At 40.4% G+C, this 26,758-nt stretch overlaps 1 protein-coding gene across 2 annotated transcripts in view; it reads left to right on the plus strand.

The window, feature by feature from the left end:
- The first annotated feature begins 1,524 nt into the window (after window positions 1-1,524).
- Window positions 1,525-26,758, plus strand: part of LOC128738902 (NAD(+) hydrolase sarm1) — a 95,480-nt gene continuing 70,246 nt past the window's right edge. Inside the window, exons 1-2 of one of the 2 annotated variants that reach the window (XM_053834367.1) lie at window positions 1,525-2,315; window positions 2,483-2,649. In XM_053834367.1, coding sequence (XP_053690342.1) covers window positions 1,904-2,315; window positions 2,483-2,649 — 579 coding nt within the window. In that variant the 5' untranslated portion in view covers window positions 1,525-1,903. The remainder of the gene's footprint in view (window positions 2,316-2,482; window positions 2,650-26,758) is intronic. The other variant, XM_053834366.1, reaches the window with a different exon arrangement.

The raw sequence follows: 26,758 nt of genomic DNA on the forward strand, positions 1-26,758 counted from the left end.
GAAGAAGACCTGAAAAAGTCACCTTTAATTTAAAATTTCGATGCAACGTTGGAACTACAGAATCCTCAAATTCAATAAAGTGGCTTCGATTCACGTCGCGACTGGTTTTCATCAGCACCGGTGAAGCGAGCTTCAAATTGTTTTGGCGAATATTTTTATCGTATTATTTGATGTAAAACATCAACCAACTTATAAATATTGAGGAATAGGCTTACAGCCTTGTATACAACTGACTTTAAGTTGAATAATAATTTCGAAAAGATAACGCATGACCTGATTTATTGCGTTAACAATGGCAAATCGTATCTACCTAACCACAAATTGCCGTCACTTGTAACAATTACCGGCTTTATTTGAAATTCAGTTAAAACGATTGTTGTAAAAGTCAAACTAGACTAATTTGGTTTTTATCTGGATTTTTTATCATATAGTTTTTTTATTATTATTTTTGGTCGTTGTTCGGCATTACTGCATTTTCAATATCCATTTTATTGCTCTTTTTTCTTTTTAGTCCAACCGTTATAAATTGTCTTCTGCTATAGTAATTTAAACATTAAGTTCAGCACTGAAAGTATGTATTGTTTTAAACAGATTATTTTCAGCTGCAACAATATTATTGATAAATGTGCTATTTTGTTCTACAGCTTGAATTTTATCGATTTTTTTGCCAGCCAATGAAACTGGGTGCTTCTCTAGCAAAGATAAACAAAGCTTTCTAATATCCAAACAAACCACTGTCGTCGCTGTTCATTATTCCAAACTCTGTTGGTGGCAAGAAAAATCAATCGAACTGGCGTATGTTTGTCTTTTTTTTTGCCGTACAACATACGGCATCTTTGCAGCAATTTTTTCTGCTCATTTGATTTATTTGATGCGTTCCATTTCTTACGGCATATATTGCACGGAAAATGTTTAATGTTGGTTCATGTATAGAAGATGGGTAAACATTTGGCAGTCCGAGAAAATATTTACTTTGAACAAATATTCCCAATGGCGAATACCACACCCTTGGAAACGAAGTAGCTGCCCAGCTGATTGTAGTTAAGACTGTAAATCGCTTGGGAACGGCGGAATATATGCCTAGAGCGAGGATGCCAGTGTTGATTCCTTTGCCTATGTTGAACCTATTCTATTCAAAACCATAATAATCTGAATCTATAGGAATCCAAAGTTCTATAAATAATGCACTAATTGCTGCATTCATCTGTACGCGAAGAAGCAATTATCGTGCGGCTTACAATTCCATCGGAACAATATTTTAACAACTGATATTTGATCGCCTCAACTAAATAATACCTTAATAATAAATTATTCAACAATTTGAATTTATAACGATAATCTTATATGCGGAATGACTTCAATTGTGTTACCTGGAGCAATATTTGTGCCCTCACCCTTTTCGCATACAGGGAAACACACGGAACTTTCCGCGGATGCAATCTATATTTAGTATACCGGAAAAGAGAACAACCCGGCACAGTAAAAACTAATTATATCGAAAGATCATTAAGTTTCAGTTTGCTAGTTTGATCGTGCGCGAACATGTTGGAAAATATTGTTGCGGGCTAGTCAACTGGCATGGTGACTGAAACAAAGAACTTAAATTACCTTATCTAAATAGCATGTCATAATGCTGGGATATGTTCAATAAACGTTGTAACCTGTTGGCTAGACAACGCAATTAATCCGGTATTTACGTGAGCGACGAGAAGTATTTGACTTAATAACGTAAACAGTTCGTGCTTATCCCAGGATTGCCAAAACGACCAGCGAACGTTTTTTTTTTATTCGCGATTCTGGGAATGTAAATATTCAACAAAAACAGATCGAAAGTGATAAAATAAATGTAAACATTTACCGCCGGGTTAGAGCTTGAATATCTGTGTGGCTTCAACGGTTGAAAATGTCGGATACTACGAAACACAGTAGCATGGCTGGAAAATTGTCCGCCAGCCAGAATGAAAATATTTCCCCGCTGGGATCTTCTGTTCCTCAGCGAGCCAATAATAGCTTGGGAGCCGCAACAAAACGCATTCCGCTGAAGCTATCCATACCGAGTGCTAGATATCAATTTTCCGATTCAAACCAAGCTAGCACAGCGCCGGTCAATTCTATGTCCAAACCATTTACCGGGTCTACATTTACTCACACGCCGGAGTTCATGGTCGGAAGTCCGCTATCGAATAGTGGCCGCTTCGGCGTGACATTACCTGAAGCGATCGGCGAGTTCGACGAGATCGAGGGTGGTATGCACCTGATTTCTGGCTTCGACAGTAATGGATCACTACAGATGAGCAGTCTCACCGCAAGTCCAGGTACGGTAATTTTTCTAATGCACATAAAAACCTAAAATTTAAATCTCACTGCATTTATTAAGTTTCGGGGGCATTAGGCACATTCCAAAATTAAATTCAGAAAATAATCTACTTCTATAATGACGCTGTGATTCTACTCGGATCTTCCATTCACAACTCACTTGCAGAACATTCCCCGCTGATGGCCCAGCTAATGGAGGTTACGGGTGGCAGCTCACCAGGTGGAACCGCATCCAGTCAAGGTACCGGAAGCATCTCGCCAATGGCACGCCTAATGAGGCTCAGTCCAGCCCAACTGCAGCAGGGCTATTACCAGCCTCAATCGTGCGACGAGGTAAGTTTCTATCAATTATTGTGGGTTACACGCTTCTTGACAATAGCGACACAAAAGGTATACTTCACAGTAAAATGTAAATTAGTTCGAAATCACTTCGGTCAACACAGAACACTTTAGAGCAATTGATAATGGTGACGCTCAGCTAATGGCGGACCACCATAGAGGAAATCCCGATCGTCAGAGAAGGCTAACGCTAATTCATATTTAATTATAATTTTCTTAATTATTCAATTATATCGTACTAAAAGCCATCGTAATTATATAGTCCACAAGACTATGCGACTTCAGGCAAAGTATAGTGTACCTACTTAGACATTTCAAATTTGTGTCATACTCTATGATTTACTGATGCCAATGCCTCGGGAGGTGTTTTCAATCAAACATACTGCGCCTTGCTGCGCTGAAGCTGAAGTACACGTTTTTTCTCACACGGGGTCACCGGCGGAGGCGGACGGTGTCTATGAAAGACGCGAGAGAAATATTGCACAAAATGAATTGATTGTTGGTTTTTTGCTGCTGCTGAATACTGATATTGCTGATCGATCGACACACTACACCACACTAAAACAGCGCCTGCCATATATCGCAAAACCCTTTGACTAGTTAAGTCATAAAGAGTTCGAAGGCAAAGGAGACGATGATTATAGGTGGGCTTTGTATGTCAAGGTTTGGAAATCATTATAGAAACCCGATAACTTGTAGCGTATCGTAAGGGCCAGGCCTGTATTGTACATACAACAGCGCGGGATAGTAAACAATCAACGAACCCCGTGTAGCCCTGTTGATTTGTTTAGCTGCGGACGGAAATGACACCTACACTCCAAACGAGAAGTAAGCTGTCCATAATCGCATGTCAGCTTCATACGAATATTCGCAATTTCCGAGTTGAATGTCGAAATCGTTTATTTCCTATCTATCGATTCTATACCATCGATTAAGAACATAAAATGGATTAATTTGCTTTAAGAAATGTGAGCTTTTTGTTTTCATCAGTCCCAGATGGTAAATTTTATGAAATATGTATAAAGCATAAAACTTGAGTCATTGAATATCTGGATGCAGAAAAACGAATCTATCTCATAACCATGTATATGAAATCAAAATGTTGAGTACGCGAAATGAAGGTTATTTATGGCACTCTAAAGAAAAAATGGCGACAAATTTATTCCGATTTAGTTTTGATGAAATTTGAAACTTTTCTTCGAATACTATACTCATCATATTGTGGATATTCTGTTGGGTAGCCTGAGTGACCATTTTGTTCCACCAATTTTTCTTCTCTGTCGCATTCCCAATCACCTTTCCACTCTTATTCAATTTCTGGTTGACAATTAGGTACCCAATATTTATCAATTGATTTTTGTTCGATTTTATCGACGTTTTTCGGCGAAATAATTATAAGAAATTTTAAATACTAGTTAGTCCGGACGTTTCGAGCTACTGCTGGTCTTTGCTCCTCATCTGCGGACAACTTTTTTCGTCCATTAGGTTCTAGTTGGTTTAACCATAAACTAATGGACGAAAAAAGTTGTCCGCAGATGAGGAGCGAAGACCAGCAGTAGCTTGAAACGTCCGGACTAACTGGTATTTAAAATTTCTTATTATTATTTCGCCGAAAAACGTTGATAAAATCGAACAAACATTGTGGTGGCGGCGATTATCTCAAATCAACATTTATCAATTGAGCGGAATTGAGGGCAGTCGGGAAGATTGATGTCCTTACCAAATCTAGAAAAAACTTTATAGGTCCATTGTGAACTTTAAAGTACGGAAGAATACGTTTTTCAGGCCCTCTTGCTTATACATTTTGGAATCCATTGTTTTTCAAGAAAACCTAGTTAAATACCTTTCTAAATCATAAAGCTTCTTGCGAATTTATCGACAAAAACGAATTTGAACTTGCTAAAGGTATCACATCGACCAGTGGGTCTATAGAACTTTTGTCCGGGAAGCTACCCATAATCCATGTTTACGTGCGTTTCGTCGCCCCAATTTTAAGGACCTTCACGGAAATGACCATAATTTCTTTATTTTTCGAACATCAAACATTTTACTTTTTTTCTGTATAGACAAAGAGAAATACCTTTCCAATGATGTATAACACTCATAATTAAAACGTTTTGGTGAAGTTTTATGGGCCGAAAACAAAACTGGTCTCAACCTGCAGCTATCTCCCCTATTTCTTCTTTGAAACAAAACAAATCGTGATGCACTTTTCAGCACTGCAAAAGGAACCATTTCAAAACAAACTGCTATCAAAACATTCCGGATCTGACTACTAGGAGCGCTGCATTAAATTAAACGGGGCGTCCAGCTATTTAATGACTCGAGCTTTATGTGACAATATGTCGACCCACATTTGAAAAAGGCAGACAGAACGAGTGAGAGTTATTTTTTGCTGGAGCAGCGTAGGAAAATGAACTCTCACTCGTCCTGTTTGACAGTTGGCTTATCCGCCCTTTTCAAATGTTGGTCGACATATCGTCTTTTTTTTAGGGTAGCACTACGTCTTACCGCGTGATGTCAACCCAAAAAATATAAATCAGCATCACGATGAAATAAAAGGCTTCGAATATGCTAAACTAAAAGATCTATTAAGTAAGTCACTTTCTGTACAGCTTTCTTGCGCAAGTGTTGTCTATTATGTTTTGTTGGTCATTCCAGTTCGGTGCCTTCCGAATTTCGTATACGTGTAGTCCAGATCGTGCCATTTCTGCACGTCCTTCCGGTAGTCAGATGTTCATGTTCTTATAATTTGGTACACCGCCATCCGGGGTGAGATTGTGCCACGGGGGTGAGATTGTGCCAAAAACCAAAAATGTTTATTTGTTAAAATTTATTATATCTATAGAAACTGGTGACCTAAATTCAAAATGATGATGAACATAACATATTTATTCATAACTTATAATGGAACACAGATAATATTAGCAAACTATTTAGCCTAAACAGGGTCAAACTAATTATTACTTTTTCTCTGAAAATTTCGGATGCTTTGAATAAACACTCTAATATAAGACGAATATGTTATACCGTGTATAAACTGCCAGTTTTAAGGAGAAGGAGGGGGTGGGATGGGCCACATGTTCTGTGACCGCGGGTTCTCGAACGAAGTTATGGTTACTTTTGTTAAATGATCAAATAAGTATGCCCCCTTAGGATATACGCCCTCCATATATCTCCCCCTTGCTAACCATAGAAACGCTACTGACTATATAAAGTTATTTCAGACCTCCCCGGGTTATTTTCGTTTATACTTTTCATGCGTTGTTCTTGGCCGACCCCCTGCTCCTAATAGTCCACTTAGTTTATGGACGGTCCCAAATGAACTAGTTTATACTGATATTTCTGTGTATTGTTTATAAACATGCTAATGCTCACTGTTTAGGTTTTTAGCTTAACTTTATAACTTTAGGCACAATGTCACTCCCTAGAAGGGGTGAGATTGTGTCAAAGCTCATGCACTTCCAGTAAAACTAGGTTTTATTGTAACTAAACCATCTCTACTCTATTGACAGGTTTCAAATCAACTTAGTTCCTCAATTGTATGTATACTGAGCCAAAGAACAAAAACATATGCTTTTTTGGCACAATCTCGCCCCGGATGACGGTACGGTTAAATGCGCGACTTCGAGCTGTTTACCGATCCAACAACAAGAAGCGTTTTTGTGTTTTTGCACACATTTTCTTGTTCCTAAGATATCTCTGGTCTGTAATCGCTTAATTGATTTTGATGAAACTCTTCGATGTAAACAATACACTCTCAGTTTCATTCACTACAAATTTCAGACATTTTTACTTACGCAGAAAATGGTTACAAAAAGAATGTGCTCATTTTTTTCGAATGCAATCTTTGTATCTCTAACTCAAACGCGGTTGAGTCAATAAGCTGTATTTGAAAAGTTGTTGCAAATTTAATACAGTTATTAAAAGTTTTATGGACAAGGTAGAGCAACACAAATAACATTAAATGTAAAAGGACGTATTTCAAATTTAAAAAAAGTAAACTTTTTCTTCAAATATCTCGAAAACGGTTGCATTTTTTGGAGCATTTTTGCTGTAAATGATAAGGAATTTTTATTTATATTAAATACATATGAATTTATTACGTGAAAAATGACCAGTTTGAAAAAACTCATAGGAGTCGATGTTCTATGAAATCCAGTCATGAATGTTGCTCCATCTCAAAATGAGTTGTAAAAAATTGTAAATTACTTCTATTTTTTTCCAAAAAACAAAAATTAAAAAAAAACAGAGATTATATATTGTTGGTATTTTATGTTTTTTTTCTCATTTTCGAAATACCGAAAAAAATAAACAAATAAACATGTTTAGAAATCTTTTTCTCCAACTCAAAGATATTTATGGAACAATCGATAATTTTCGATAAACGATTTTCAAACGAAATACCCATGAAAATTAATACACCAACTTTAAAAATGAGTCTTGAATTAAAATGGTGTCAATACCTGTGGACGGTGCATGCTTCCTCCTATCAAACGTGTTGACGTGTAGGACATCTTACGACGAGGTGGTCAGGTTTTAAACGCTAATAATTTAGCGGTTTCCAGAGCGATTTTCAAGGCTTTTGCACCAATCGATCGCAAAATGTTTTGCGCATCGACTCAAGGAAAAACTATTGATTCTTAACTGTACACTATTGAAAAATTGAAAATAGTGAAGCATTGTTTAACTAGAATTCGTCGCTTCATGATTGGTTGGAAAAGATTTCATCAAAGTGAAATACAAACACACATTTAAGAGATATTTACATCAATCATCTGGAACTTTTTCTATTAATTAATTGCAATACATGTTCCAGTTTTGAATAAAATATGTGTAAATCATTCGAACGTGGATAGCGGCACATATGGGTTTCACTTTTGAAGCAATCGGTCCTGTTCAAGACCAATGCAATAACTGAAGATATAACTAGATTTTCACACTCTAGTTTAAATTTTTTTATTGTGAAGCGCTCATCGGTGCTTTTACATTTTATAAAGCGTTCAAAATTTACTCAAGTTGTTTAGTATCATTAAATTCTAACTGTATGCGAGTAGCGATATTAGATTAAACATTAGTTTACAGATAATGAATTCCAGTTGTTATATATTTTAAGGAGGAACCCTACTATGGAAGATCGAAAAATAATGGATTTTCGTGATTTTTTCCTGATGTTAGGATTGAAGTTAAGTGTAGGGGTGTTTTGATTATTGGTTTAGGTATATTCGTTGGATGCAAAAATAGTGATTATTATGCTGTTGGCAGCTGGACACGTGGATGCTCTCTAGAAAACAATACCTTGCTTGCGGTAGGTGCCGTAAAATGGATTTCAATGATGATTTTGAAACTTTAGGTCAATACCTAAACTAGCGGTAGCGGTTTTTGAAAATTCCAAAAATTTCAGTTTTTTTCAAAAAGGTCAAGTTCTTTATAAAATAAAAAATTGAGATATCGATATCGATCAGATGTCAAAAAATCCATCTTTTCGACATTCCAGAGTAGGGTCCCTCCTTAAAACATAAATTTCTAACTGATGCACACAGCGTCTGTTTGGCATTTTTCCGTAGCTTTTCTGTCACAGACTTCGATTTTGTGAACCGAAGTATTCCCACATACAAAAATCATGCAATAACTGAAGCAACGTAGTCCTACCTCCTACGTTAACCATGCGGTCATATTTTGTACACATCCCTCTAATTTTTTAGAACGATTTCGTGTGGAATTGCTCAAAAGCAATACCCATTAATTCGGAAACGTTATAAAGACCAATAAATCGTACAAGGTACTGACGCATAGGGTTCACGGAGGCGCCTGCATAGAAGTTTTTAAATGGTCCCATGAAAGTCACGTCCAAAGGTTGCATTTTGGCACTATCATTTACAACTAAATTAGCACGAGTTATTTTCAGCAAATGCCAAATTTTTCATGTGGGAGCTGTAGCTGTGAATGTTTAGGAGGGCTGGGTTTTCCTTTGTCAGATTTGTATTTTGCAAGTGATCAAATCAATCGAGAAAGATTTCGCGGATCATGTTTCCAGAAGGATGACATCTGAGCTTCGTGCCATTCGGAAGCCCTTTTAAAGGACATCGTGCTTGCCAACTCTGGGAAAAATTATATATGGCGGCACATATTGTCCTGTCGCGGACATACACATTAAATACACATTACCACTCTTTTCCACACTCTTTTTTTGCCTGATGCTATCAACCCTACATGCCTTTTGGTTTTTTTAGCAGCAATTTTTATTTTGTTCGCAGGAACCTGCCATTATTAAATTGCCATTATTAAATGTTACACTGAAATAAACTATCAAATTTAACGTGATTATCCCCGTTTCATCCGCATTAAAAATGTGTGTCGAGGGAAACTACTTGCTGCTCAACATGTCACAGAGAATATCATAGAAAGTGTACAAAATGACTTCTTCGACCTGCGGTCGCTGGTAAATTGGGATCAGTAAAAACCGCGGAACTTTAGTAACGACACTTTATTTCTATGACACAGAAATACGACTGGATACGTCGAACGATTTATTGGCACTAACTTACTGATCTAAAGTGATCTTGATCTTGATCTTATTCGAACACTAATTGATTTTTCTCTCGCAAACGATCTACTACTACAATTATCCGAGGCGATAAAACTGAGTTCCCTGACTCGCCGTTATCAGTTTAGTTGATATAGGGTGGTTCTAACATTAGATTTACAATTATAAATAATACGTGAAAATATTGAACATCACCGGCCGCCTTAGAAATATGCGGTATTTCTAATAATAACTAACTATTTTTAGATTCGATGTGAACACTTAAGTTGAACAATACGTTATGACACATGGTGTTTCAGTAATGTAATGCGTGACTCGTGACAATCCTGCGTAATTCTCCAATCTGCGTGCTGGAAGGTATGCTGCTATGCTCCTGCCTGCTGTCTCGTGATTTCTGCTGCTGAATTATAGATGCTCTCTCTGTGTAGCCTTACGCGGTTGCGTTTTCGTAGAATGGTTACACCGGCCAGGTACCGGTATCCATAGAAGAGTTCGGATAATGATGACAGTCCTCGGGGGTGCACTCCCCGGCCGCCTTGATGCATTGCTGAAACAGATGAGAGGCGCTTTTTTACATGAAAATTACAAATCAATAAAGACTTCCCTGGAGCGGAGGCTTGCGCGCCTCCGCGGGCGCTCCAGCGCCGATGAAATGCAGCTTCCGACGTATGCGATGCGGTAGCTCGATCTACCCAGTGCCTTGCGCGGCTGTACTAGTAGATCCCGTAAGGTGATGAACGGCAAACTTTCGGATGGATATTGACGTAATATCGTAGTCCTTGCGTTGATACCAAGCTCCCAAAAATGCTGTAGATGCTCCAGTCCTACCAATTGAAAGCAACCGAATATAATAACGTGGTTCGACTTATTGATGTGGCTATCATCGCAAAATCGTTTCGGAAATCATAATGGTTAGCTGAGTTGAGTGAAGGGTATTCATCCGAGCAATTTGATTGGGAGTAGACTTGACAAGCAGTAGTAGTGGAACATCTTGAAGGTCGTGCCGATCCTGGCACGACGGAGAACGACGAAGCTATGGGAGATGAAACATTCCTTAGACCTTTTGAACATTTATTGAAAAATAAAGACTTAACTGGCACGCGGGAGCCAAGAGACTCCCGCAGGCGACACCGCGCCTTCGTTGGGGAAGTTTTAATTCTTCCCTTCTGCATCAATTTGATCGTTGTCACGGATGGGCAAAACGCAAATCTTGCTAATTGCCCTAGTATAACTGCCATCTTTGGTCTTAACTGTGACCACCCGGATGTTTCCATCAGCGCCTTTAGTCGCATGTGTTACTCGACCTAGAGCCCATTTGAGTGGAGGAAGATTGTCTTCCTTGACCAGGACCATTGTGCCGACGAACAAGTTGTTTCGCTGTCTCGTCCACTTGGTTCGATTGTGGAGGTCGGACAGATATTGTGTAGACCATTTTCGCCATATTCGTTGCAGAAAATCCTGCGTACGTTGCCACCGAGATAGCCTATTCTCGGGAACTTCCTGTAGTGATGGTTCTGGAATTGCGGTTAGTGGGCGTTGACTTAAAAAATGCCCTGGCGTTAGAGCTTCGAAGTCTCCCGGGTCGTTACTCAAAGGTGTGAGAGGCCTTGAGTTTAAGCAGGCCTCAATCTGAACAAGTACCGTCTGTAGTTCGTCTGGTGTTAGAGTTTTCGTTCCGATTGCTCTTCTAAGGTGCTGCTTCATCGATTTCACCGCGGCCTCCCAGAGGCCCCCGAAATTTGGGGATTTAGCTGGGATGAACTTAAACTCGATTCCTTCATCGGCTGCTTCTGATACGATTGTCTGCTGTGACTGCTGAGCGAGAAACACTCGTCGAAGTTCGTCTAGTTCACGTCTAGCCCCAACGAAGTTACAACCGTTGTCGCACATGACAACTGACGGCTTGCCGCGCCTTGCAACAAACCTTCTGAAAGCCGCGAAAAATGCTACCGTCGTCAAATCTGCAGCAGTCTCAATGTGAACCGATTTGGTCACTAAGCAAACGAAAATCGCGGCATAGTATTTTACCGGGACTGCTCTTCGGTTTGGATACACAACCTGAAACGGTCCGCAATAATCGACCCCGACTCTCAGGAAAGGTGGAGCTGGCGTAACACGCTCTGAAGGTAGGTCTGCCATTAATTGTTCATGGACGGTTGGCTTGTTCCTAAAACAGCTAACACAACGGTGAATAGTTTGACGGGCGAGACTGCAAACACCAATAGGCCAAAACCGATCTCGAACGCTAGCAATAAGCAATTGTTGGCCAGCATGAAGCATTTTGTGGTGGTAACGGAGCATGACAAGAGTAGTTAGTGGATGATCCTTATCCAGAATAATTGGATGCTTTCTTCCTGACGAGATTTGTGCATTCGCGAGCCGGCCGCCGACACGAATTACTCCATCCAGTAGCCGCGGGCAGAGAGAATTGAGACGAGACGATGATTTTACTTGATTTTTCCGCAGTAATTCTTTGATGTCCTGATCAAACCGCTCCCGCTGAGCAAGTTTCACGAGCTGAATAAGCGCGGCTTCCCGTTCGGCGAACATTAGAGCTCCTTGCCGCCTATCGCTGTGGTTCTTTTGGCGACTATTATGTATGAACCTGAGTAACCAAGCAGTGAGTTTTACTAAGTCCATGAGAGACGATCGCAGACTGAAAATTTCATTCGGTGGAGCCATGTTGGCTACAACCGATATGGCAGTGTTTTCTTGCAGGAAACGGGTACCGAAGTTTGTTAGTGGTACATCATCTGCCATTGGCCATGTGCTTTCATCCTGTACAAGCCACGATGGTCCATTCCACCAAAGTTGATTCTCTAGTAATTGTTCTGCAACAGTGCCACGCGATAGGATATCAGCCGGGTTCTCTGTACCCGGAGCATGGTTCCACCTCCCTTCACGTGTTGAGTGTTGGATTTCTGACACCCTATTTGCTACAAACATTTGCCAGCGTGATGGACTCGATGCTAGCCAATATCGAACAATTTCAGAGTCTGTCCAAAACCACCTTCGCACTGTTAATTTTAAACTCTTTATGACCTTCTCGTGTAGATGAGCAAGTACCAGCGCAGAGGACAACTCCAACCTAGGGATCGACAGTTTCTTCTTTCGCCTTTTCACGTCCTCTATCGGCGCCACTCTTGATTTTGCGGCAATCAGGCGTGATGTGACACTACCATCGAAATGTGTACATCGTAAGTAAATACATGCCCCGTAGGCCTTTTCAGAGGCGTCACAGAAACCGTATAGCTGTATGGAACGACAGTCCTTGCCGAACGCTAGCCATCTCGGAACTCTTAAATCTTCTAGGCGATCTAAGATACGTCGAAACTCGATCCAAAACGACTGCAGGTTTGTAGCGAGTATATCGTCCCAAGTGACTTTCTGTTGCCAGAGAGACTGGACGAAAATTTTCGCTGCGACAATTATAGGGCTAACTAGTCCAAGCGGATCGAACACTCGTGCCAAATCCGAAACCACAACTCGTTTACAAATATCAGATTGGTTCCAGGCAGGAACCTTGAATTTGAAACAGTCCGATCCCGGTTCCCAAATAAGTCCAAGAGTTTTCACTGTCGCACTTGAGTCGTCTAATTCAAAGCAAGTCCGTTCGTCCTTGCAGTCTTCAGGTATACGCTCGAGGACTGCGGGGCAATTCGAGCTCCATTTTCTGAGCGTAAATCCGCCGCCGCTTAGCAGTCTCTGTATCTCAGCGCACAGCTGCACACCTTCCTTGATGCTGTCTACGCCCGACATCATATCATCCACATAGAAATCTTCCGCTAATACCTTCGCAGCATCCGGAAATGTTCCACCGTCGAGCTCTGCCAGTCGTTTCAAGCATTTTGTCGCCAAATATGGGGCAGATGCTGTGCCATACGTAACCGTTTTAAGCTCAAAGATGCGAATGAACTCGTTAGGATTGCTCCTCCAGAAAATACGCTGGAATTGCCAATCACGCTGCTGAACATGGACCATGCGGTACATTTTTTCAATGTCCGCGACTATAGCAAATCGATGGAGCCTAAAGCGCATGACGATCGAGAGCAGATCATCTTGAACTGTGGGACCAACCATTAAAGCATCATTGAGGGAAATTCCGCTGGTTGTAGAGCACGACGCATCGAAAACAACCCGCAATTTTGTTGACGAACTTTCCGGTTTGAGTACACAGTGATGTGGTATATAATACTGTTGAGCCGATGATTCTATATCCTCAGTGACTTCTCTCATGTGGCCCAAGCGCAAGTATTCTTCGACAAACTGGATGTACATTTGTTTAATTTTATCGTTGCCAGCCAGCCGCCTTTCCAGTGCGAGGAAACGTTTGAGTGCAGTATTTTTTGAGTCTCCGAGGCGAGATATAAGGTGATCCTTCTTTGGCAATGTTACGATGAATCTCCCACGAGTGTCTCTGATAGTTGTACGATCAAACCACGTCTCGCAGGCTTCTTCTTCTATTGAAAGGGTGCTAGTGGAGCGACACGTCTCTAGTTCCCAAAATCTCGTTATCAAGTTGTCCAAACGGTCACCACACGCGCTGGCAACAACTGGTTGATGGCTTGTGCAATTCAAAACACGACCGCAAACAATCCACCCAAAGGCACTATTTTGCAGAGTAGGACCATTATATCCTAGCTTTAATTTATCAGCCGAAAGTACGTCGTAGAAGAGTTCTGCCCCAATGAGTAAATCTATTGAGCCTGGCTCGAAGAAATGGGGGTCTGCAAGTGCTAAATCGGCCGGAATATTGAGAACATTTGTGTCTATTCTTGCGAGTGGCAAATTCTGTGTTACTTGTGGGATGACGTAAAATGTTTCCTTCTCGGCAAAGCAGGATACACGGGAACGAATGCGAGCCACGACAGATTGCTTGCATTTCTTCGTGGTTTGTCCAATTCCACTGATAGAAAGCGTTTCCTTGGACCGTTTAAATTTCAGCCGTTGAGAGATGGTTTCTGACATGAAGCACAGCTGAGATCCGCTATCAAGCAGAGCTCTAGCTAGGATAGAGTTCCCAAAATGATCTTCAAGTATCACGAGTGCAGTAGCAAGTAATACCGATCGTGATGCCTTGGTTTCGTTAGCAGAGAGGACAATATTGTGGTTTGTGGTTGTGTCTGTGGTGGGTGGCGTCTGAGCATGAGTTCTTGAACTTGGAATTGAAAGTGCGTTTTGTGTATTTTGATTAGGTACCTGCTGGTGAGTTTGAGTGTGTGCTTGGGTCTGTGGTCGTGAGGTTGTTGGTGTCTGTGTCGTGTGTGGGTTCCCGTGAGTCGGTTGCGGTCGCGTCGGTTGTGAAACAGGAGATGTGTTATCAGTCTGATTTGAGCTTAGGTGCAGCATCGTGTGGTGTCGTTGTCCGCATACCCGGCAGGAACCTCGCGAACAGGATTTTGACCCATGACCTCTGGATAAACAGTTGAAGCACAATCGATTATTTTTCACTGCATTCCTCCTCTCTTCCACTTTCATCGATCTAAACCTTTTACATTGTGAACCAAAGTGCTTTTCGTCACTACAGAAAGGACAAGCAACTTGTGTTCCTGCATAGCTGCTGAACGACCGTTGTGACCTTTTAGAATCGGATGGATGACAACTCTTTGGCATTACCGATTGCAGAACAATGCAGTGATTTTTCAGGAACTGAAGCATTTTAGTGTACGTCGGGAACTCTCGAGATCGATGTTCGGTTTCCCAAAGGCGCAACGTTGCGGCATCTAATTTACTTGCCAGGATGTGTGTGAAAATAGTGCTCCAATTCGCGGTTTCCTCTCCAAGTTTGCCTAATATTTGCAAGTGTTTTTCAAACTCGTTGAGCAGGTGATTGAGAGACTCGAACGTTTCCCTTTTCATTTGGTCTATCGAAAGCAGCGCATCAAGGTGCGATTTCACCAAGAGCTTTTTATTCTCGTACCGCGATTCAAGCTGGCTCCATGCTATCGAATAATTATCCGTTGTGAGTTCAATCGATCCAATTTCTTGCAAAGCCTCTCCAGACAAAGATGATCGGAGGTATGTGAATTTGTCAATCTCCGACAAATGAGCGTTATCAGTGATAAGATTCTTGAATGTATCACGAAATGTGATCCAGTCACGTAAAGTTCCACTGAACGTAGGTAGCTTCAGCTCTGGCAACTTCACCCGCATCATCGATACAGAAGAATGTTGCTGGCTGCTAGACGGTGCAGGACCAGCAGCGGGATTCAACATCGAAGGGCACAATAAGTCTTCCAATGATTGCTTTAGCACAAAATATTCACTGATGAATTCTTTCAGAATCTGCGCATTGTCCATGTCTCTTTTGTGCTTATTTGCCGCCATTTTGCGGGCTTGAGCATCCACAGTTTCATCTGGGTCAACGAATTCTTCACTTCCATCCGTATCCTCAATAATCAATTCGATTTGCATGCGCACTTCACAAAACAGCTCATACACGTCGTCCAGTTTTTTAATTCGAATTGGCAATGAACTCTTATCGCGAACTTCGTTGTAATTTTGCCGAAACTCTTTCATGGCATCCATGATGCTTCGAATCTGGCGTTCTTGCTTTAGTAATTTCCGCAGCTCGGCCATTTTGTAAAGAAATCACACTGCACTATTCACAATTCACACCGTTTGACCGACCGAATATACCCGCAAACCGAATAATTGACAGAACCCACGGACAATGAGACCCTTTGCAAAGCGAACCAGCTTAGGAAAATCGATCAACCAACCTCAGATACTCAACTCAGCGGACCAATCTTCTCTTAATAGAAATATAACGCAGATCATGCAGTTTTATCAATTTTATTGAATCGGATTTCAGCCACATGCAATTTTACCACTTAACCAGGGAGCGTCTGATCGTGCATTCAGAACGCCACCTCAACCAAACCTGTCCTGCTACTTATCTTTCCGTCCGTGTCCGTGTAGAAAATCCCGGTGTGGGCCGATCCTGTCTCAGTCCTAGCGAATCCGTAGGGTGCCGATCGACGTAATGCAGCCACGCTGCCACTAAAGCCAGATGCAGATGATTGTCTCAGGAAACAATAGCCAAATGCAATGGCTGATAGCACGTCAAGCGTAATTGTTCATGCACTTTTCACTCGCGGTTTACTGTCCCACCGGTCTCGTTCTTCTAGAAATCCGGTTCGAAGGACCAATGTACAAAATGACTTCTTCGACCTGCGGTCGCTGGTAAATTGGGATCAGTAAAAACCGCGGAACTTTAGTAACGACACTTTATTTCTATGACACAGAAATACGACTGGATACGTCGAACGATTTATTGGCACTAACTTACTGATCTAAAGTGATCTTGATCTTGATCTTATTCGAACACTAATTGATTTTTCTCTCGCAAACGATCTACTACTACAATTATCCGAGGCGATAAAACTGAGTTCCCTGACTCGCCGTTATCAGTTTAGTTGATATAGGGTGGTTCTAACATTAGATTTACAATTATAAATAATACGTGAAAATATTGAACAGAAAGCATTTACGGAAACTTTATTGAAGTCTCTCGTGTGAGCCGCAGATATACCTTCAGGTTTCCGAAAGGATAAATTATCGTTCTGTCTAAGGCAACTCTTCGGGCAATCGCTGCCAGCCATTTTTGGTTTGTGAATATGGAGCAAGCCGTTTTTCTCTGCCAATTCATACACTAGTTTTTTCACGTCGTTTCCACAGAATCGAGATTCTAAATCAAAGAAATGCTCAACTATTTCTGTTTTTCGATCTGCAGAGAATACAAGTTGCTTCGATCTCAGGATTTTTTTTTTCAAAAACTCATCATACGGCACCTCAAATTACAGTAGAATTTGAAAACTAGATCAAACAATTCTCCTAAGTATATTCAAACCTATCAGATTCGAAGTTAATTGCTTATATAGCGCAAGCCCGCTTATTAGTCGGTTCGAGAAGGAAAAATTCCTCATGTGCTATTAGAAAAGACCAGCCAAAAAGGTCGTAGTCATGAGGCACATGAACGATAAAAGAGAGGATTAAGTTGGCAAAAACCAATCCACGTAGTTTATGGACGCTTTTTTTCAAGCTTAGTGATAGTGTTATGTTTTAACATCTCGCAGAAACGAGAAGCGCCGGCAGACGCTTTATTTGAATCATTAAGCGATGAGTATTAATAATAATAAAATTTTCAAGTGGCTCATGTGACACCGTTTGACCTTTTCGCTTGTATATCAGCCGTGAATAGAGTATGCCAGAAGACGAATGCGAATAGCGGCAAGCCTCACATATTTTACTACACTTCGCATAAACTGATTGTGATGAATGCTGAAAGTGATTGAAGAAGAATATATTGCATTCGAAAGGAATATGTCATCTGCCAATGCCGCGTTGCGTTACTGCTCCGACAAAGTAAATCAGTTGATTTATTGCCAATACGCCAAATGTCATTGGAGTGCATAAAGCTAGCAAGTAAACCACTTGCAGCAAAACAGTGCTAGCAACAAACAGATGTTTTTCCATCTCAAATACATACAGCACGACAAGCAAATTTCACAAACCAATTGTCTTCCCCGGAATCGATTACAGGCACTAGATATTAAGTATATGTTGAGTTATGAGTACTAACTCTAAATGTAACTACGATCATAAAACAAGATCATGTTTGATACAAGTACTGACCTAAGAATGATGTCAAATATGGAAGTAGTCTACTTTAGAAGGATATTTGATATTTCCTGATGAAAAATAATTCAAGATGGTTGAAAGAGTGGAGAGGAAAAAAGTACTTGAACTAAGATCATGACCGGCCAACAAGTTTAATGCCATAAATCACTATTTTAGTTATTGTAATAAACGTAGATTGGCAGTGATTGCTTGGGACAAACCGTGCCAGTCAAGCCGAGGAATCGTAATCCATTTCGCTCGGAGTTTACTTCAAAAGAATCGCCCACCTGCAAAACAAACGAGGTTAGTATAAACCTTGCAACCGAGATTCCGCTTAAACGCCATACTCATCTCAATGCTGCACGGGCGAAATATTTGCGTGGTAAAGTATCAACTTCGGTGAAAAGTGCAAAAATCGAGAGGGATTTTCAAAACGAAAACAACGGCTCAGCTCACTACGCAGCTGGTAAGATGAATGGCGAGCAATGAAAACCAGAAACAACGAAAGAGTTGTTAACTCGAAGACTGCTCGGCAAGTTAGGAAAAGTGATGCAATTAAAAGTAAAGCGCTCTTTGAAACTGATCACGTTGATATATTGATACTGAGATAGGATTTGAAAATTTTTAGAAATACAATCCTAATAAAATGATTATTTTCTTCGAGATAACATCCTACATTGAAAATTGAGCTTCATATTCAAAAATATTCGGATGAATCGTATAACCTTTCAAGTGATTTAATCAAACTAAGGTTCACTTAGAAGGCAAGGTACATACTAACTTTTTTCTCGCACTGCTAATAAAATCCATATATCTTGGCGCTAGTCGTTTGAAAACCGGGTGTAAGAAGTGAGGTGCAATAGAAGCTACACATAAACATAACAACGTGTAGGGTCAAACTAACTTTTCTAACATAGTCAAATTAAGAAAAGCATATTTCACTAAGCTAGGTAACTAGGTACTAGTTAAATACTATAACCAGTAAGGAACAGCGATCCGTTTCTAGAATTATCCATCTAATTTTCCAGCCGAACCTGTGTACATCTACAGACATTACCTTTTCCACTGACAGTCCGGATTGTCTGGGTCTCCGGTTATTCGCATCTGCCTAAAACCGGCAGAAGGAACATTGTGACGGCGTGCAGCGGGGCTATTCTGAGCGGCCAACAGGGAACGCAGAGCACTTGGCCGTAAAGTCAGTATGGAGCGGGAAAAAAATAACAACACCATTCATATAATGATTTGCGGCTACTGCAGGTTTAGTCCCGGTTCGAACCGCACTTGAGTAAGTCGCTTCGCGATCAAGGCGTACTCTTTCGATATCTGTACGCGAAACAAAAGGAACAAACCGGTTCGTTTCTGTACAACAGAGTGATTATTGCTCGAGTCCACAGAGGGACCACTGAAACAAAGCAGAACTATTCATAAATTCCATCGATCAATGAAGTGTTCGTGATTAGGTTTGAAAAATTATTGTACATGTTTTAAGTGCTAATAAAAAGTTTATTGGATGCCAAGAAAATGGTTTAATGTTACGACAAATATTTTCATTGCTGAAGTGTTCCTTTCCGTGGTATGATGCGGATGAAGAGATCTTTTTGTGCATATACATTGTTGCATTGCAAGCCGCTCCAATCTTTAGTGAGGTTTAACAGGAATTTCTACTAGAGTCTCTCGTGAGGGCCAAACATGTTTTATTGTCTGAATAAACAAACCACTATAGAAAGTGCGAATCAACATACCAATACAATGCACGTGCAACAGATTGCCACACCAAAAAGTTGAATCGGTGTCATGTTATACTTCAAGATTATTATGAATGAAAACTAAACTTGTTTTCGGTTATTCTGTGTGAATCTACGGTTGGAATCGAGAGCACATACCTAACAGTATGGAAAATCAGATACAAATTGCTCCTGCTCGGTGCAAACTGAGGAGATCTTCAGAAGGAGGAACCCGTGAAGTTCGACGACTTCCACGGATGGTAAGTAATGAAAATTTATATCGAAAAAAAGTGACGCCCGGTAAAGCCTGCCGAGACACAGTAGAATATTATTTTCGTTACGCCATTGTTCTCATTTTTCTTGTAACTTGTAACATAGCATTGTTCCTGAAACGTGAAATTTAATTAAGTATTATGAATTTGGTATTAAAACATAACACGCTATTACATAATTCCAAAGAAAATGCCAACCTAAAAATTGAAATTACGCTTTTTGTTGAAAACTTAAAATGAGCTAAGGGAATGGAAAGGTTTATTAAAACTAATGAAAACGATAGATTACAGTTAAAAAAATTCTTAAAAAGTTCTAATGCCCTCCTCGATTACTCGAATCGAACTTATGTGGAATATGGACAATCAGAATAATCTACGGGAAATTTTCACCAGTCGCTTGAACTTAAATTTTGTATCATTTAGAAATGGGACACTTTATATTGGCGATAGCGGCGCTCCCTTGGTGTCGAATATGCAAGCTTCTGAGTTCTGACAGCGTTTTGTTATTTGTAAACAGTTCTGCTCGGTCTATTATTTTCGCAGTTTAAATCTAACGTGGTTATGAGATATTCATCATGCAGGGGAAGAAAAGGGAATTAACAGTGCACAATCACCTCCAAATGCTTCAGCGTCCATTCGAGAGCTGGCTAAACTGAAGGATTATTCTAAAAGTACCGTGGCTTGTGTGGTTTAAAAATACAAGAAAACTCTCACGATCAGGTGCTGGCGAAACGCGGTTAATATGTCTTGCCCGACGATGAAACCTATGCAAAAGCCGATTTCATCCAAATCCCGGGGTTAAGTTCTGCAAGTCTCCTGCTCACGACAAGGTTCCTAGAAGATTGATAATTTTGCGAAAAAATGTATGAGAAAGGATTTGTACCTGTGGCAAGAAAACCAGCGTTACATTTTGGCCACGGCAATGGAGTCCAGTTCATTCCAAAAGTGCTGAATCCACCAAATTGTCTCTACATTTGTGTAATGCAATGAAAGCTAAAGGTGAAAGGATTAGTGCTGAAACGGTGAGAAAATCTTCAAAAAATTTCATGAAATGTCTTATTATTACCTTTCTTTTATCCTTAGAAAGTGAATCAGACAAACCTCTAGGTAGAAAGGCAAATTATTCATAATAAAAATTTATCATTTATTTATATTAAACTTTCGGATTGAGTGTTTAATCGCGTACTTTTTTTACTTTACGTTATTATACGATCTGCTGACCTGAATCTAAATTCTAAAACTGAGTGTCTGCCTTGGTTTTGGAAAAAGTTTGTTAAAGTTTTTTCAAGGAACGAGGCACAAAAACAAGCGGTGCTAAACTTTCGTACAAAAATTACTCAAAACTTGAACCCCTCAGTACTAATAATGAAAACTGAGATTGATAATTTGGCCTCGTAAATGATTAGAACGAGTCTAAATTAAGAAAACCAGGCAGCGCAAAACCGTACCAAATTTTTGGCCATTTTTATGAAGTTGATCTTTTGACCCCACTTAATCTAAATACCCAAGCAACGATGTGAGTTTTATTGCACTCGTATGGCGGTTTTCCAGACCAATTTTGGTCCATCATGGAGCATCATAAGAGTGTAATAAAACCCAAATTGTTACTTAGGTAACGTGTTATTCAGATTAGAGAAGTTTAACGTTAGTCCGAAGTTGATAAGCATTTTCTTTTTTTTTCTCACAACGGTAGTGTTTACAATAGACGGAGGGAACGGTAGAAGAAAATGATGAAACAAAGGTGCTGATAATATCTCAGAACGAGACAACGCGTGATGGGGAAAGAGTGAAAAATTAATTAGGGATAGGTCATTGAAGCAACGCTTATTAAGTTTGTATAACGTTCTTCTTTACCCAAATTGGGGGATCCGCGAAACTGATTGGAGAATGCTTGAGTAAAGACCACTACCATCAAGTACACCTGACGGAATGAATTACAAAAGCGTTTTCAGTACAGAAGAGTACGTTTCTCGATATAAAATGAAGTTCGTTTAGCAATATTGAAGTAAATCGTCTTCAGCTAGTAACAGTGATCCTACACATGAAGATTTTTCGTATGGCTTTTGGAATCCTTCGCTCTATTAAGTTCCAGAGAATAGTTTATCATCAGACAACGGAGACGTCAACGATAGTGAATTCACAGTTTACTTACTTTACTTTATTGGTGATGGTCAATCATCGATCCTGCGCCGAACGAATTATGGCCCTCCAGTACTGTCGGTGTTTGTGTTTGGGCTGCCGTCCTCTCGAATACCAGCCGACCGTGCATCGTCACCGACAGCGCATATCCATCGGATGCAGTCTACGGCCTCTTGCTGGTTCTCTGCTGAAAATAGTTTTGGCTACTCTTTCGTCGGGCATTCTGGTCACGTGCCCAGCCCTTCGCAGCCTGTTACATTGTACTACCTTGACTATATCAGCATATTTGTATACTTGATACAACATGTGGTTTATGCCGCTGTGTCACAGTGCCACATTCTGTTTTCCATTTTGCCACCAAGTATTAATCGCAGAATTTCACGCTTAAAAACCTCAAACACTCGTCGGTCAGCTTCCTTTAGCGTTCATGATTCATGTCCGTACAGAGCCACCGAGAGGATTAGTATTCTGTAGAGCACCAGTTTTGTGCGACTTCGCAAACTATGGGACTTCAGCTCGCTACGTAATCCATAGAAAGCCCGATTCGCGGTTTACATCGTTGTCACAAGTTACGAACGCACTAAGGTATATGGATTCCTCAACTACTTCATATCGTTCTTCATCCAGCTCCACCTCGGCACCTACACTGTTTGGACTCTCACGGCCCAATCTCGCTGCTTCCCTTTTAAAAGGCCTAAAGGCCTCTTCCAATGCTCTACGATTGATTCCGATGATAGCGATGTAATCCGCAAAACCAAGAATCATATGAGATTTCGTGATGATAGTCCCGTTCCTTTTCACGTTTGCTCTTCGTATCACACCTTCCAAGGCAATGTTGAATAGCAAGTTATAGAGAGTGCATACCCTTGCTTCAGTCCATCCAATGTCACGAAAGCGGCTGAAGGGGAAGAATAATTAAAACAGTTAATTAAATCGCACTACCGACCGGACGGGTCGGCGTGCCAAATTAGAATCAGCTTTATTCAAAAATCACAAAGTTAATTCTTACTTGCTAAAGACTATTTTCCCTAAGGAAACTCCTCCTCCTCGAGGTAGTTCCGTCCTATTCTGCCTAGCGGCAGACCTCACGCTGTCGAGGATTAACCCGCTGTTCTGACGCATGATTTTGACCCATCCAGCGTCGCACGAATCAACGTATTACGTTATTAGTTTCGTCAGAAAACCATGTTCTAGCATTATGTGCCACAGATCATTTCGTATGATCGAATCGTACGCCGCCATAAAGTCTACAAACAGATGATGAGTCTGCAAGTTGTACTCCCGGAATTTGTCTAGTAACTGACGCAGGGTAAACATCATTGGCGTAGCTAGAGGGGTGCCTGGGATACCAGGCCCCCTCCAGAATTCTACAGGCCCCCTCCAGAAATTTTCCTTATTGGAATTGGAAACCGGGAAAAACCTCAGAGTTTCTGTTTCCGCTGTGTAGATATTTTCTTTTTCACTATGCATCGCAAAAGCGTAGTTGTCGTCGTCGTCAGTAGCTTAATAGCCACCCCGGCTCATGCTGTTTCAAGCGTTCGTCTCCATTCAACTACATCATGGGCCACTGGGCCCAAATTTCCCAATCTCAGGAGCTGCAAATCACTTTTGACCTGGTCGAGCCATCTGGCACGTTCAGCCTCCCTGTTCCTGATGCTGGTGCAGTTGTTAAAGAGAACTGTTTTCGTCCCACTGTAGCCTACTGACTTTCGCCAGATGACGATGGCAATCTCTCCAAACAGTGCTTGTAGCTCATGATTCATACGTCTCCGTTACTCTCCGCTTTCAGTTTGTGCTCCGCCAATTATCGTCCGCAGCTCGAACATGGCAAGCGCGTGTATTTCCTCCGTAAGCAGTCCATAAAGAACTACTGTTATTTGTATGGTAGCGTATGCCTAGCGTTTTGCGAAGGGCAAAGGAAGCCTAATTTCCCGCTTAAATGCGCAATTAGATCCGCTTACTAGTGTTGTTGTCCGTGTACACCAGCAATCCCAAATACACGAATCTATCTGCAACTTCTAGATCGTCGCCATCAACAGTTACCGTCCGCGAGAGGCACGCGTTTGTTTCCTTGCCCGCATTTAAGTTCAGAACACTTCTCCTAGATTTCGATTTCGTCGGATCACCCCTTCAAGTGCAATGTTAAATAGCATGCAAAATAAGCCGTCACCTTGTCTCAACTTTCGCCGCGTCTCAAAGTAACTCGAAAGTATCCCCGAGATGCACACGAAACGCATCAGTCACACAATGTAGCTCTGCTCAGTTGCGTCAATCTATTCGGAAAACCGTGTTCGTGCATTATCTGCCATAGCTGGTCTCGATCGACTGTATCGTATGTTGCTTTGAAATCAATGAAGATGTGATACGCTGACAGGTTGTACTCCCGACATTTCTGGTAATTGCGCGGACCAAGCCCGCCTGATATTTCCCTACAAAACCTTGTGGTATCGATGACAGCCAGAGTAACAACATCGTAATCAAAAATTTTTTGGAAGGCTCCCCCTAGGCCCCCTCCAGGGAAATTTCCTAGCTACGCCAATGGTAAACATCTGATCCGTTGTGGAGCGAACCTCACGAAAACCAGCTTGGTACGAGCCGACGGAGGATTCCGCTAACGGTCTGTCTATAGAACAGAATACGAGAAAGCACCATACATTTAGAATTGAGCAATGTAATGCCTCGATAGTTTTTACACTCGAGTCGATGTCTTTTTTTTGAAAATTACTCTAGCCTCATTGTGGTGCTTTTTTTATTTGTTCAATTGAGAAGTTTTAAACCAGAAGTTAGTTTGCGTGGTTTTTTTCGAAAGCAGTAATTTAAAGAATTTTCATCTTTAACTATGAATTCCTTTTCTGAAAGGATGAGGCTCGAGGAATTTTATCTGCGAACAAAACTGCCGTTCTCAGTATTGTCGCCGTTTACTAAAATGCTTTCTGGGAAGGTTTGCCGAATAATTAAAGTTTGTGATCGAACTTAAACAACAAACATTGAAATTATTGTTACTATCATATTTATATTTTTGCCAACTTATTGTCGTATTCAAAGTATCAAAGTTTCAAACAAAGTTTATTCAAATTACAGTTTTGAAAATAAATTAAATTGTATACAAGTTACTTTTGTGGGCAGTAAATAGCATTTGTTACCACTATAACATACCGCAAATCCACATACATTTCTTGTTGTTGGACTTATTAGCCATTAAATTAAAATTTTGCAGAACATCCATAAAGGTGCCATACATAGATGTGCCTAACAATTTGCTGCTTATGCTCCTCTGCTAGGTAGAATACCAAACTTCATTGATTTACGATTTGACTTTAATGATTTAATGATTTATGACCATAAAGTGCCACAGGAATTATCAATACAATGCCTGAGAATGCGAGGATCAAGCGAAATGACGATACGTTTTGTACCAAACATTGTTGCAGCACACAATGCACAAGGTTAACACATTCGTTTGATTGATTATTGATTGAATTTTTTTTTTTCATCCAACTCGACTTTTTATTATCCGTTTATTAGAAGTTTTAATTTCATGTAGTTTTTCTGGCAAAATTTTATGAACGCCCGAGATCCTTAGTCAAAACAATCTATGTCCTCATTTTTCTTGGATCGTTAAAGAAAGCACGCTCATTATTCAATAATTTCATAAAAACGTGCTCAGATTCTGTTCAAAACTATTCCTGTATTCCTGTTTGAGTTAAGGTGGTCTCAAAAATTGTCATCATTACAACTTTACCGACATTTTTTTTCATTCAAACATAAGAACGACAAAAAACAAAGACAAAATAATGCACTGCTTGGTAATTTTAAATTGAACACTATAAGTACCACATAGGTCAGACCACATAACTTGAGTATGCAAGGTTTTATTGTAGTGCCTAACACAACTATCAACAGATCTTTATAAATAAAAAAAATGTTTAGTTTAGCTGATAAACGATGTTGATTCTTATTTATAATAGGCTATCACTCAATAGAACTGTTCAGTAAGAGGAATAAAGAAGGTTCATTGATTCTTTTCCACCACCATGCGATGTGAATGCAAAACACACGTCAATATAAACAACGAATGGTCGTGCCCAGAGCGTGCCGCCACGCCGCTGAGTGATAACTTTATTACGTGTTGTTGCTCTGCTAGTGCGAAACTAGCCACGATCACTCATGCGGTAAATTTGCCACCATTAATTTAATTTGTCATCTGGTAGTTATTGGTATGCACGACGGTACCAATTCGTCCGCGAGCGAAAGGTGTAGGTACGACTGTGAAGCTCCTGAAATCGTGCGTATTTAGTCGCGGTCGCCCTCAGCGTCGCTCCCGCCGGCTGTCGTGAATGAATCCGTCGCATGTACACTATAGTCTTTTTTACGTGTTTATTTCTAAAATATGATTTTTATGCATTTTATAACGTTTCATGGTAAATAGAAATGGTTCCACACGCGGTCGCTGCGTGTAAAAAACCTTAGTGTACATGCAAACTGAGCCGGCAAAAGTTGTTGCCAATGGGGACACGAATGTGGCGGAATGTAAACGAACCGGCTGGGAATTCCATACCACTACAACTAATCCAACCGTTGACGTTGATGATTCATAAATATATAGCCATGTCTATAACGAGGAACATGTATGTCGCTACTAATTGAGCTGCCTTATCCTATGTTGGTTTCCACTTTCAAATGACGATTAAAAGAAAAATAAATATAAAAAATATTTATAGACAAAATTTTTTTTGCTACAATTGAATTTCTTGACAAAAGAATTTCTTGAACAGCAACTTGCTTTCACGTTAAGATGA

This window comes from Sabethes cyaneus, chromosome 2 (genome assembly GCF_943734655.1).
Source record: "Sabethes cyaneus chromosome 2, idSabCyanKW18_F2, whole genome shotgun sequence".
Classification (NCBI taxonomy): Eukaryota; Metazoa; Arthropoda; class Insecta; order Diptera; family Culicidae; genus Sabethes; species Sabethes cyaneus.